At 45.8% G+C, this 13,878-nt stretch overlaps 1 protein-coding gene across 1 annotated transcript in view; it reads right to left on the bottom strand.

The window, feature by feature from the left end:
• MTNR1B (melatonin receptor 1B) overlaps positions 1–7,591 on the bottom strand; it is a gene marked incomplete at both ends in the record, with an annotated part of 52,608 nt that extends 45,017 nt beyond the window's left edge. The window contains one exon of the mRNA XM_084618621.1: positions 7,375–7,591. Coding sequence (XP_084474747.1) covers positions 7,375–7,591 — 217 coding nt within the window. The remainder of the gene's footprint in view (positions 1–7,374) is intronic.
• Between the last annotated feature and the right edge of the window lie 6,287 nt (positions 7,592–13,878).

Below are 13,878 nucleotides of genomic sequence, written 5' to 3'. Positions count from 1 at the left end.
GTCACCCTAGTTGAAAACAGGGGGTGGCTAGAAAAGAGTAGCAGTACAATTGAGTGGGTAGGGAAGGAGAGGCGCAGAGAGCCTTGGATGGGGAAAAGAGAGGAGATGCAAAGAGCAGATGTTAGAGACAACATGGAAAATGAGGGAGAGAACACAATGCAGGGGGAAAAAGAAGAGAGATGAGGAAAAAGGAAAGGCTACAAATGGTTAATATACACCCAGATGTAAAGAAGGAAGGAATGTGGTGTGAATGATGAGAAAAGGGAATGTGAAGAACAAAAGCACAAGACACTTACATTTTTTAAAGTTTATTTAGTAGGAAGTTGAATGCCAGAATTGTTAAAATACCATGTGCAGGAATGTTTTATTTTATACAGGTGTGTACGTTTACAGATTACAGAAATAGATATTTCTGTAGAGATAGACGTGTGTGTATAATTACATGACTGTATACACCAATATTCTGATGGCGGGGGGGCAGGAAGAATGGAGGAAAGTGGAATTATTATTCATATTATAGTAGCATCATACCCCAATCAAGATCAGAGTTCCATTGTGCTAGGTGCCGCTTATGAGCATATGTGTATATATATATAGAGAGAGAGGGGGGGGGAGGGGGTAAGAATGGAGGGAGAAAAGAATGTTGAGTGGGTAACATTGCATTAGTATAATAACTAGCTCTTATACAGTACTTTTATCACTAGATCTCAACGCACTTTACAATCTGTTTATCCTTACAACATCTCTCTGAGGTAGTGAAGTATTATAATCCCCATTTTACAGATGGGGGAACTGAGGGTCTGAGGTCTGGGTCTACAATTAAAAGTTAGCTACGTTGCTCAATGTGTGAAAAAAGTCACATGATGAGTGACTGGTCTACAGTCACACAAGAAATCTATGGTGGAAGAGTGATCAGAAGCCAGATCTCCTAATTTTAGGCAAGTGCTTTAACCACTGGACCAAATGTCAATGCTCACGAATACAGCCTTTGGCAGTGCCCCAAGGCTAGCAAAAGGTTCCCTGCCAAAAGTCAGAAGGTACCACTGTCCTAAATTATCCTATGAGCTTACATTCCAGATAAGGTTGGGCAACTTTACGGTAGCAGAGGGCCATTAAAATCCTTTGAGCTATCACAATCAGGGCAGCTCACCTGGCTGCTGGTGCAAGCACATGCACCAGAGCAGTGAGTTATGCACCACCACCACCTTGCCAGGCCACATCACATTATATGCATATATTAAACTCGATCTCATGGAAGACAGATCAGCCCCTGCACACTCTCACCACTCCTGCCCTGGTCCCTACCAGTGGGGACATGCTAACCCCAGGCGCTGTCCACCAGCACCATCCCAGAGCTGCCACCTTCCTTCCCTTACTCCAGCAGGTGTCAGAGCAGCCTTCCCTCTTCCTCTGGACTGTGGAAAGAGCCGCCTCTCACCCTTTTTCACTGTCCTCTGCCCCATGCCAGCAGAGCCTTTCCCCTTCTCTCACTCCAGGTGCTGGCAGATCTGCCTAGTCTCTTCTGGTTGACGGGGCCAAATAAAAAAGATCTGACAATGACCAATGGGCTACCAGTTGCCCATCCTTCTTCCAGATAATGGGCATGATTCTGATCTCTTCCCCATTATGCACTGGCATAACTCCATTGAATTTCTCTTGATTTGATCTGCCCCCCTCCAATATGGAGCTCCTTGTAGAGTTCCCTACCATAGGTTTTACTCTCTTACCTATTGTTTGGTATTGGAATAGTAGAGTTATCTATGTCTATATAAATATGGACTGAAAGTCTCAGAAGTGACTTGTGATTTGGGGTAACTTGGGACACCTTAATGAGCCCTGATTTTTTTAGGGTGATCAGCTGAAAATGAGGCCCCTTCAAAGATCTCTCAAGTTTGGCACACAACAATTGAGGCACCCAAAATTGTTAGTCACTTCTGAAAGTACATTATGTCAAACAGATAGGACAAGCTAACTTATTTGATCATTCCCACATATGAAATTTTGTTTAACTTTGCAACAAGTTGGATAAAATTATTTCCCCTCCAAAATTAGACACTAAAAGGCACCAATTTCTGTAAATTAAATCATTTCTAGAAATCAGAAATTGCTCAGGATCGTACAAAAAGGCTGGTTAGAGTTGCATAACTGGATAAGTGGTGTGGAGTCATACCAATTAGGATATGAATTAGTAGAAAAAGCCTTCACAAATTCACTCCCTTTCCCCCAAGCATAATTCAGAAACAGACTTTAGTATGTACGTCAAGCCTGCAGTTGTAATGCTGCCCAAACTCCCAATGTAGCAGGACAAAGATCAGGCCCTAAAAACATCAGTCCTACCAATGCCCCACAGTCTCTTCACTCTCCTCTTCTGCTGAACATGAATACCAACCTACACTTTTCTATATAAAGGCTAATGGGACATTTTATTTCACTCAGTTCTGCGAGCCTCACATTGTACAAAAGCTGCGAAACAGATTTGCTTTTGATCATTCCTTAATTGTATGGTGGATGATTCATAATTAAACACTTTGTAATTATCAGGATCTTAGTATAAAACCTGAGACAAGTGTCTGAATCTGGGAGAATATAACATAATGGTGTCCTGATTCCTGAAGAGAAAGTTATTAGTGATATTAAAGTAATTGAGCTTGAGTTCTTTATTCCACAAATCCACACTTAGTTGCAACCTTCAGCTCACACCCTAAAACTCTCCCTCTGTCTCCAGACACAAGTTTACCAGCTTTTTCAGAGAGAAGGTAGTTAAGATCTGAAGTGGTCTCTCCGATTCATAGAACCATAGAGTTAGAAGGGACTGGAAGGATCATCTAGTCTAACTCCCTGCCAAGATGCAGTATTTATGCCTAAGCCATCCAAGACAGATGGCTATCCAGCCTCCTTTTGAATTCCTCCAGTGAAGGAGCTTTCACAACTTCCTGAGGCAGTTTGTTCCATTGTCCTACTGTTCTTATAGTTAAGAAGTTTATCCTGAGATTTAATATAGATTTGCTATGCTGTAGTTTGGACCCATTGCCTCTTGTCCTATCTTCTGTGGCAAGAGAACAATTTTTCTCCATCTGTTTTATGGCAGCCTTTCAAGTATTTGAAGACTAATATCATGTCTTTCTCCCCTTCCCTCCCCTCCCCCATCTGCTCTTTTCCAAACTAAACATACCCAGGCTTCTTTGCTCATAAAGCTTGCATTCCATCCCTTTGATCATCTTTGCTCACCTCTGGATCCTTTTCAGTTTCTCTACATCTTTCTATACAGTGGTGACCAAAATTCCTCCTATTTCCTCCCTATCAGCACCCTCTCTTCCTTTACCCCGTCACCTACGCCAAAGTTTTGGCCTGCTCTCTTCTTCTAACCCTTCCACTGTCTGTGATCCCATCCCCTCTTGTCTCTGACATCCACTCTTGCCGCTTCCTGATCCTCCTCACTATCTGACTTGCCTTTGCTCCTTCCCTTCACAATTACAAAGATGCTCAAAATCAACAAGATAAAATTCAATAAAGACAAGTGCAAAGTACTATGCTTAGGAAGAAAAATCAAATGCACAACTATAAAATGTGGTGGCTAGGTAGTAGTATTACTAAAAAAAGGATCTGGGAGTTGTAGTGGATCACAAATGAATGTGTTAATGTGACGCAGTTGTGAAAAAGGCTTATCATTCTGGGTTGTATTAACAGTAGTGTTTGTAAAACACAGGGTAATTGTCCCATTCTACTGACACTGAGGCTTCAGCTGGAGTACTGTGTCCACTTCTGGGCACCAGACTTTCAGAAAGATGGGGACAATTTGGAGAGAGTCCAGAGGAGAGCAACAAAAATGATAAAAAATTTTAGAAACCCTGACCTAGGATGAAAGGTTAAACAAACTGAACATATTTAGACTTGAGAAAAGATGGGGGAATGTGATAAGTCTTCAAATATGTGAAGGGCTGTTACAAGGAGGATGGTGATCAATTGTTCCCCATCTCCACTGAAGGTCAGGTAAGAAATAATGGGCCTAATCTGCAGGAAGGGAGATTAATATATTAGGAAAATCTTTCTAACTATAAGGATAGGTAGGCTCCAAAAGAGCCTTAACACAGAGGGCTGGACTAGATGATCTCTTGAGGTCCTATCCAGCCTTACATTTCTCTGATTCTATAATTCTATGCTCCAGTCTCCTCAAAAAGTCATCTCTTGACTCACCTATCTTTCCAACTCCTGCCTCTTCTCTCTTCTTCCCTTCACCTCCAAAGTAATTGGTTCTTAGCATTCCTCACCTTCTCCACTACTCCATTAATGGTGTTAGTCTGGAATGTTCATTTCTCTGATTCTCCCCCAGCCATGTTCACGCCTTCTTTCACTCTGCATTCTATTCATGGAAATCTGACTGAATTGACACATAAGCCACTACCTACCCCTACCTCTACCCCTTCTCCCCCCCCCATCTATCATCGAGTCATTTCTTCCATAATGCCTAAAAATGAGTTTGTGGGACAGTCATATGTAGACGAATATTTAAGGTTAAGAGAATATGTATATTCAAAATAAATATTTTGATGGTGTCCCTCTCTCTGATCCTCGGCATGTTGCTTGGCCTCATGAATTGTAAACTGTTACTAGCACATTATGGGCACTACTGGACCTAATAATATGCATTAATAATTCTATTATGAAATAATGCTTGTCACTAGTGACAACTTATGATACCACTATGCACTTTGATACTTAAATGTAAGCTGCTTCTAACTATCATTCACCAGTAACTTCTTTGCACTGTAAAATGAATGAAGCAAACCATATCTGCCTACCTAGACAGAAGTCCTTCCTGATCATGCTTCCTCCTCTGATTTGATGTTTCTATCCATCTGAGCTTCTCAAAGATGAGTGAACAAAAATCTATTCATTTTCATCAACCAATGGGCACTAGTCAAAGCAAGGTATTCCCAGGGTTATTCAGAGTCAGAACTGACACTTCTCTCAGTCTTTGGGTCATGCAAAGCTACAGTGATTCATATCTATGGACTCTGATTAGTGATAGACCTATTTGTCTAAGGACTGGTAGGTTGCTGTGATTTTTTTTCCCCTCCCCACTTACAGTATTTGCTCATCAGCAGAGGTGCAGGTGCCCTCAGTGTAATAAGAGGAATTTTAAAATATGTAGGAATGTCATTATCTTCCTCCTAACTAATTAGACATCTACATGGAGTAAAGCTCAATAGAAGCATATTGTTTTAATCATACTATATTATATGACTTTCTAAGCCACATCCTGCCCTTAAATATACATATAAACATGTTATCAAGTTACTAAGCAATTGATGACTAAACAGTCATTTGCTAAAAGAAAACTGCTTTTAGATTAAAACTCAGCATCCTCTATTTTTCAGCTCAATACCTTCCTGGTTCTATTTCTATATTTTCATTTTTCTGTCCCTTTGGCTTATTTTTCCCCACTGATAAAGGCTAGATTCCTTTTTTAAAAAAAATATAATAGTATTTAAGTATTGACCAAATGGTAACAGAATAGTAATGATAGCTGTGTATATTGTATTATTTCCAATTTCATGCATCTCCAGGTCCTAAAGAAGCATTTTTCTTTGAAAAGCAAAAGTAACCTAGTTCTAGCTCCTCCTACTGTTCAATTCAAATCCAATTAGTATATCTTCAGCAGTTATTACTGTCAAGTTACAGAAACCAGAGTTTCACACACATCTGAAGTGATGTTTGTAAAAGTCTTATGCTTCAGCTGAACTATGAGAATACCCTTTGTACTAGGTAAACTAATAAACAAGATAAAGAGCTATTTCAGCCTTTCTTATAGCAAATAAAATCTGTCTTAATGTATTGCATCCTCAATGGGGAGGAAGGAAAGGAAGCTTCATCTCTTTACACACTACTTTATCTTTTGTATTTAACAGGAGGACTGACTTTTCCTCAATTCCCTTCAGTTCCAGAACTATCCACAATGAATGTGAAACAAGAAAACACTGAAAAAACCTTTGCAAAAGAATTGAACCTCCCTGAAATAGCCCTGTATGCTTAAAGTACTTTAATAAGGGTATATTGCTAACTATATTTTACTAACAAAAGGAGCGTTTATAGCAAGGCTCTAGATACATGCGTCTAACTTAGAGCTGTTCTTGACAAAGTTTTGTTACTTAGCACTGTCACACCATAAAATAATGTTATTGAAGATCCGAAGTACCAGTGCAATCCCGGAACTGCTTGTAAGGGGAACTGTAAGGAGCTCAGGCTTCAGAGTAGCAGCCGTGTTAGTCTATATCCACAAAAAGAAGAGGAGTACTTGTGCCACCTTAGAGACTAACAAATTTATTTGAGCATAAGCTTTTGTGAGCTACAGCTCACTTCAGCAGCTCCATGCAGTTGAAAACAGAGGGGGGAGATTTTATATACACAGAGAACATGAAACAATGGGTGTTACTATACTCCATGTAATGAGAGTGAGCTATTACCAGCAAGAGTGAGGGAGGGAAAAAAAACCTTTTGGAGTGATAATGAAAGTGGACCATTCCCAGCAGTTGACAAGAACGTGTGAGGAACGGTGGGGTGGGGAAATAAACAGGGAGAAATAGGTACATGGATGTAATGGAAGAGTAGTAAACTAACAATCTAACTTTTTAGCACCTTATAAATGAACTCTAGTTTGGCTGACTGTAGGCAGCATGGTAGATGGTATAACAAAAGTCTATACACCAGGACATAACACACCACAACAATGGGACGCAATTCTAAAAGATGCATGGCAGAGCAGTCCCAGCGGGGTACCCCTTATTTCCTCCCCCTGTCTAGTTCTATAGGGCAAACAAATCCCTAGCCACCTGCATCTTTAGCTAACCCCAAACTGAATAAAGCGGGAGAGAAACAGAAAGTTTATCAGTAACATCACCTCAAGAAATAAACACACACACGATTCATAAATCTCCTTTATTTTCTGTTTCCTGGTTAAGGATGACCAGTCAGGAGGCAGAAAACGTTGTTTAATAAATATAAAGATGACGGTGATTTTGATAAAACGGGGGACCGTGAACTGAGTCAGTCTCTCTCTAACCGCCTCCCGCCCAAAGTACACTTAGACAAGCCTGGATCTCTACAAAGAGATTTCCCTCTTGATCAGTTTTGGGAAAAGCTTTAAGTTAAATCATTAAACGCTATGTTATTAGCCTATGCACTGGTGCCCAAAGAATTATACGCGGCGCAAAGATTACACGACGCTTTGCCAGGCTCCAGGGCCGGGTTTAGCATCGCGTCCGGCCGGAGCCCCCACGGGCGGGGCAGGGAAGGGCTACGCCGGAGCTCAGGTGTTGCTTTGAAAGCGCCCCGGAGGCGGCCCCGTCCAGCCGGCTCGCCCCCCGCGCCCCTTACCGGAGTTCCGGAGCTTGCGGTTCTTGAAGACCGAGATGACGACCAGCAGGTTGCCCACGATGTCCACCACGGTGGTGAAGATCAGCACGCTGGACAGCGCCGGCCCCACCCAGGCCGGCCGCCGGGCCGCCGCCGCCGCCGCCTCCCGCCCGGCCAAGCCGAAGCCCCCTCGCCCGCCCAGCTCGCAGCAGTTCCTCAGCGAGCCATTCTCCAGCATCGCGGACGCCCCCGCCGCCTTCTCCGGGCGTCCCCGGCCGCCGCCTCCCGCCCGGCCCGGCTGCTCCTAGCACGGGCTGGGGCGCTCCGGGCTCGGCATGGCAGCGCCGGCTGCCGCCTTGCCTCACGCCCCGGCTGACCCGGCTCAGGCGACTAGCCGTGCTCGGCGGCGGGCAGGGCTTTAAGGGGCTCCGCGCCCCCGCCCCGCGCCCACTCCCCCGCTGCCTCCCCGGCAGAAGGCGCTGCGGGCGGGCGGGGCTGGACGCAGCAAAACCCTCCCTCGCGCCCCCGCCCCTCTCTCGCCCGCCAGCGCCGCCAGGAGCTGGGGCAGGCGGGGGAAGGGGTCGGCGCGGGCTAAAGGGGGCGGGGGGGGGGGGAAGACTCAGAGCCGCTGGCCACTGGCTGTCCCGCCCCCCGCGCGAGCGCAGCGTGACTGCAAACTTTCCCGCGCGCCGCTCGCTGCAGCTCGGCGGCGGCCGGGGGGCTCTGAGGGGAGCCCGCGCGCCAGAGCCGTTTGCTGCGGGGATTGGCGCGTGCGGGGGGGGCCGGAGCACGGGGCCTCGCGCACGGGGCGGCGGTGGGTAAGTTCGGAGCGCTCGGGCAGGAGGAGGACGCGGGGAGGGGGGGGGAGCGGCGTGCAGGGAGAGAGACGGAGGAGCGTGCGTAAGGGAAGGGGATCCCCGACCGGGGGGGATCTGGGGAAGGGATAACACGCATGGGGGGGATCATTGGCAGTGGAGCATGAATAGAAGAGGGGGAATCATACAGGGGGAGGATGCATAGAGGAAGGAAGCTCCCAGGGAGATGGGAGGATGCGTGGTGGGGGGGGGGGCGGGCATGGTCAGGGCAGTGGCAGTCAACCTTTTTTCATTCGCGGACCCCTAAAATAGTTCAAGTGGAGTTGCACACAGCCCCCTTTGGAAATCTTGGCCATAGTCTGCAGATCCCCTCCCCCCCAGGGGTGCGCGGCCCGTAGGTTGAAAAGCCACTGAGTTAAGGGAATGGGGAGGAGGGGGGGTTATGCACAAGGGGCAGAGAGCCCCAAGCAGAGGGAGTGTGGGTGAGGGAGGAGTCCCAGGCGGGCAGGCACCCTGTAAGCTAGGGACTGGCACACAGTAGAGTGGTAACAGGTGTGGGGCACTGCACACGCCGGGGCTGGCACGGGGGCTGTGGCTGTGGCCGTGGCCGAGGCCGAGTTGAGCGTGCAGGGGACGCTGCTGCTGTAAGTGGGGCAGGCAGGGGCCATCGCACGCCGCAAGGGGCCCGGTCCTGCGGCCGTGGGTGTCCCAGGGCTGCTTGCAGCGGCCTCGCCAGGCACTGAGCCCAGCTGTGCCACGGGGCGGTGTGAGGGGCTGATCTTGTGCTGCAGATCCAGGGCCCTTCCGGCGAAGATGCAGCGAGGGGCCTGAGCCTTCGTGCTCGTCCCGGGCCCTGCGTGGGGGCAGAGGAGCCTCAGTGCTCCTTTCTGCGCGGGACAAGTCACAGCCACAGGGCGGGGCGGGGGGCAGGCTGAGGAAGGCCCGTGGTGGCTCACCTCACTGCCGGCAGGAGAGGAAAGGATTTGGAGACCATGCTCATTAGCAGTAAGCCTCAGAAGGGTCCAGCACCGTGCTGGAGCTGCATGGCAACTAGCCAGGAGTCTGAGCTCGGACAGCAGGAGCTTCCACGTGACTCATGAGAAGAGCTGCCAAGGGAGCAGCTCCTCCTTGGTTTCTCTGCCTTTGGCTCACTGTTTGAATGGACTGACTAACCCGGATAAGGTAATCAAGGGCAGCAAACAACCCTTCATCTCCTTTTTTAAACAGGGCAGAGCTTCAGATTTAGAGTTTATCTTAATTATGAAGTCCATGTAATCCAGCTCTATCTAAATCATCTCTCTCTAGCTTGGAGTTTCAGAACTGATTTGGCAGGAGGCGATTTTTTAAAGCAGGATGGGTATGAAAATTGTAGGGCAGGCCATGAATGCTCATGAAATTGGGGGTGGGGAGGCGGTTCCGGCTGTGGGGGCGGGCTCTGGAGTGGGGCCAGAAATAAAGAGTTCAGGGTGTGGGAGGGGGCTCTGGGCTGCAGGGGTGGGGGAGGAATGAGGGCTCGGGGCTGGGGATGAGGGGTTGGGGGTGCAGGAGGGTGCTCCAGGCTGGGACCGAGGGGTTTGGAGGCAGGGAGATCAAGGCAGGGGGCTGGGGCACGGGAGAAGATCAGGGGTGCAGGCTCTGGACAGCGCTTACCTCAAGCAGCTCCCAGAAGCAGCAGCATGTCCCCCCTCCAGCTTCTATGTGGAGGCGTGGCCAGGCAGCTCTGCGCGCTACCCTGTCTGCAGGTGCTGGCCCTGCAGCTCCCATTGGCCCTGGTTCCCGGCCAATGGGAGCTGTGGGGGCAGCACTTGGGGTGGGGGCAGCGTGTGGAGCCCCCTAACTGCCCCTAGGTGTAGGAGCCGGAGCAGGGACATGCTGCTACTTCCTGGAGCTGCGTGGAGTGGGGCAAGCCCTGGATCCCACTCCCTCCCGGACAGATTAAAACGTCTGGAGGGCCAGATGTGGCCCCTGGGACATAGTCTGCCCACCCCTGTTCTAAGGCAGGTCTCCCTACTATAATTCAATAACTATACATGAGGCACCCAAGGAGGAGAACTTTATTTTCCTCAGGATCAGTCTAACAGCTACAGTGAGTTAGTTGTAATGGGAAATCCCTCCTCACTTTCCCCCTCTACTCCATCTGTTGTCTGGCTCTAAATGTTCCACTGCTGTCCCACCAGTTAAAGCAATTTCAGTCACTTCCTATGGATTATGTCAGGGCTGCCCAACCTACAGCACACCAAAGCATTTCATAAGGCCCGCAGCCTGCTTCAACCCAATATACTAACGTCCAATTCACTAGCATTTTGTCATCATGTTTACATCATTTTAGTTTACACAAGTGTGTAAATAAACAATACTGTACATAGAAATAACCTGTTTCAATACATATGAAACAACCTGAACTTAAAATATAAATCAATACAGGTGACTTTAAATCTTATTAAAATTTGTGGAATCTGTTTGGCCCACACAAGATTGTGCTTAGGTATATGTGGCCCTCCTGTGTAATAAAGTTGGGCACCACTAAATGTAATCATTTACTAAATATAATACAATATACACTATGCATTATTATTTGTGTTACATTAATGCCAAGAGGCACCACCTGAGAACAGGGCCCCATTTTGCTCAGTGCTGCACAAACACTAGAGTGGTATACAGTCCCTGTCCCCAGAGAGCTTACAATCTAAATAGGCATGACCTACAGAAGTGGAGTGACTTGCACAAGGTTACACACATAGAATATCATTGGAACAGCTGGGATTAGAGAAACCCAGATCTCTTTACTGCTAGTCTGATGCCCTATCTACTAGGCCACACTGCTTCCTAATACAACAATAAGATTATATACAAGATCTCCTAGACTTGTGTGCGACTTCTCTTCCTCTCCTACTCCGCAAAATTTCACAGATAAATTGATCAATGTATGATAAGTAACATCCAGTGTATCCTGTGAATTTCACAAGTCACCCAGATTTGACTATCCTGGCAGACTCCAGTTGAGGCCTAATCAGCACAGAGTAGAGTGGAAGAATTACTTCTCATGTCTTGCTTACAACACTCCTGCTAATACATCCCAGAAGGATGTTTGCTTTTTTTGTAACAGCATTACACTGTTGACTCATATTTGACTTTTGGTCCACTATAATCCCCAGATCCCTTTCCTCAGTACTCCTTCCTAGGTAGTCATTTCCCATTTTGTATGTGTGCAACCTTCCTAAATGGAGTACTTTGCATTTGTCCTTGTTGAATTTCATCCTATTTACTTCAGACCATTTCTCCAGTTTGTCCAGATCATTTTGAATTTTAATCCTATCCTCCAAAGCACTTGCAACCTCTCCCAGCTTGGTATCATCCTCAAACTTTAGAAGTGTACTCTGTATGGCATTATCTAAATCACTGGTGAAGATATTGAATAGAACTATACCCAGAACTGATTCCAGTGGGACTGAACTTGTTATGCCCTTCCAGCATGACTGTGAACCACTGATAACTACTCTCTGGGAACTATTTTCCAACCAGTTTTGCACCCACCTTATAGTAGCTCCATCTAGGTTGCATTTCCCTAGTTTGTTTATGAAAAGGTCATGTGAGACAGTATCAAAAGCTTTACTAAAGTCAAGATATACCACATCTATCACTTATCCCCTATCCACAAGGCTTGTTACCCTGTCAAAGAAAGCTATCAGGTTGGTTTGACATGATTTGTTTTTGACAAATCCATGCTGACTGTTACTTATCACCTTATTATCTTCTAGGGGTTTGCAAATTGATTGCGTAATTATTTGCTCCATTATCTTTCCAGATACAGAAGTTAAGCTGACCGGTCTGTAATTCTCTGGGTTGTCCTTATTTCCCTTTTTATAGATGGGCACTATATTTGCCCTTTCCCAGTCTTCTGGAATCTCTCCCATCTTCCATGACTTTTCAAAGATAATCACTAATGCCTCAGATATCTCCTCAGTCAGCTCCTTGAGTATTCTAGGATGCATTTAGTCGGGCCCTGGTGACTTGAAGACATCTAATTTTTCCAAGTTGAATATTGTGCACCAGTATGGAGAAGATGCAGCCACATGCGACTTGTGGATACCCAGCTGAATACAGTGATGCAGTGCATCACAGGAATCCTTAAGTCAACTCCAACCCCATGGCTACCTGTTCTGTCTAACATCGCTCCCCCGCTGATACGCCACACTGTTGCGACATTCCATGAAGCTCAGTGAATCCAGGAAAATGGATGCCTTCCTATCCACCAAGACCTTGACAATGACCCCCTGCAACGTCGTAAGTCCCACATGCCTTTCTGGGAACATTCGTTTAGCCTCAAGCAATCGGGCTATGATCAGAAGCAGGCTTGGAAAGCAGATTGAGCTGAACAAGACTTAAAAAATAAGCACCTTGTGCCACATCCCATTCAGAAAGTTCCTAGGTTTAACCTTCACAGTCATCTTGGTCAACTCTGAACCGAATTTGAACCAACTATGGTAGATGCGCACATCTAATACACAAATGGAAAATCAAGGACTCCCCAGTCTGAGAGTTTGGTTCCCCACAACAGACCATCGAACATATCACTACTACTTCCAAATTTATAAATATGAAGCAGGCATTAGTGCAATAAATTCTGCAACTCCTGATGTAGCCATTTGGCTCGATCAACTTCATGTGAAATTGTAGTTGCTGCTCTGCACCAGCCAGACAAAAGAAGAAGATTTAACTGAGAAGAATTTGGTCCAGAATCTTCAGCCACACCTTAAAAAATGAGCACCTAATGTGGAGCACCTAACCCTTACTTAGGCACCTAAGTAAGAAGGACTGATTTTCAAAATTGCTGAGCACCAGCATCTTCCATTGATCCTAATAGGAGCTGCTGAATGCTGAACACTTTTGAGAATCAGCCAATTTATTAAGGAGTCCAAGAGCCCATTTTTGAAAGTCTTGACTATCAATCATTGCTCAGAATCAGTGGGACTTTTCCCAGTAATGCTTTTCTGTGTTATATCTGTGGATGCTCTCTCTAGGAAATGCTTCTTTTAGTTTTCTGAAAAAGATCACTCTTACCCTGATCTTTTTTCTTTTATTTGAAGCAAGATGTGGTACTTCATCTATGGGTGAATCTGGAAAACTGTACTGAGAACAGTCATGGGTAATTAAAAAGTGTTTGTTCAGAATAACTTCCACTGAATCTATGAACAGATCAATTTTTGTGGTTAAAGGTACTCCTATTGAGCTCTAATATAAAGAAATGCCTTGGTATTTTAAAGTAATATTAAAAATCTTTTATTTTCTTTTGAAAAATTCTATGCCTCTGCCCCTCATTTTATGTCTAAGGGAAGTAATTTTATTCTGTGATGTAAATCCAGGCAGATTTATTTTTTAAGCAATCTAAGGCTCTGTGTGTCTGCTGCAGGACAAAACCAAGGAATTGCCTGTATAGGGAGCAATCAAATATTCCACACATCACTCAGCTGCCCAAGGCTGTTCTCTGTGGATTGTTCTTTTTTTCCTGAAAATGTGTGGCTGCTTCCTGAAGATACATTCATACTCCTGTTTTCTGTGTTTTATTGATTTTTTTAAAGGGACTTATCTTTAACCAGTTGTCAAAAGTGTAAACTTTTTATGAACATGAATGTAATTTCGGGAGACAGAAGTTGCTACTGCTGGCGTCCCTTGAATTTTCAGTTTCCCAGTAGAACAGAAGAAAAAAATT

This window comes from Lepidochelys olivacea (genome assembly GCF_965140295.1).
Source record: "Lepidochelys olivacea isolate rLepOli2 genome assembly, chromosome: 1".
In the NCBI taxonomy this organism is placed as follows: domain Eukaryota; kingdom Metazoa; phylum Chordata; order Testudines; family Cheloniidae; genus Lepidochelys; species Lepidochelys olivacea.
This window is presented reverse-complemented; position numbering and strand designations above follow the sequence as displayed.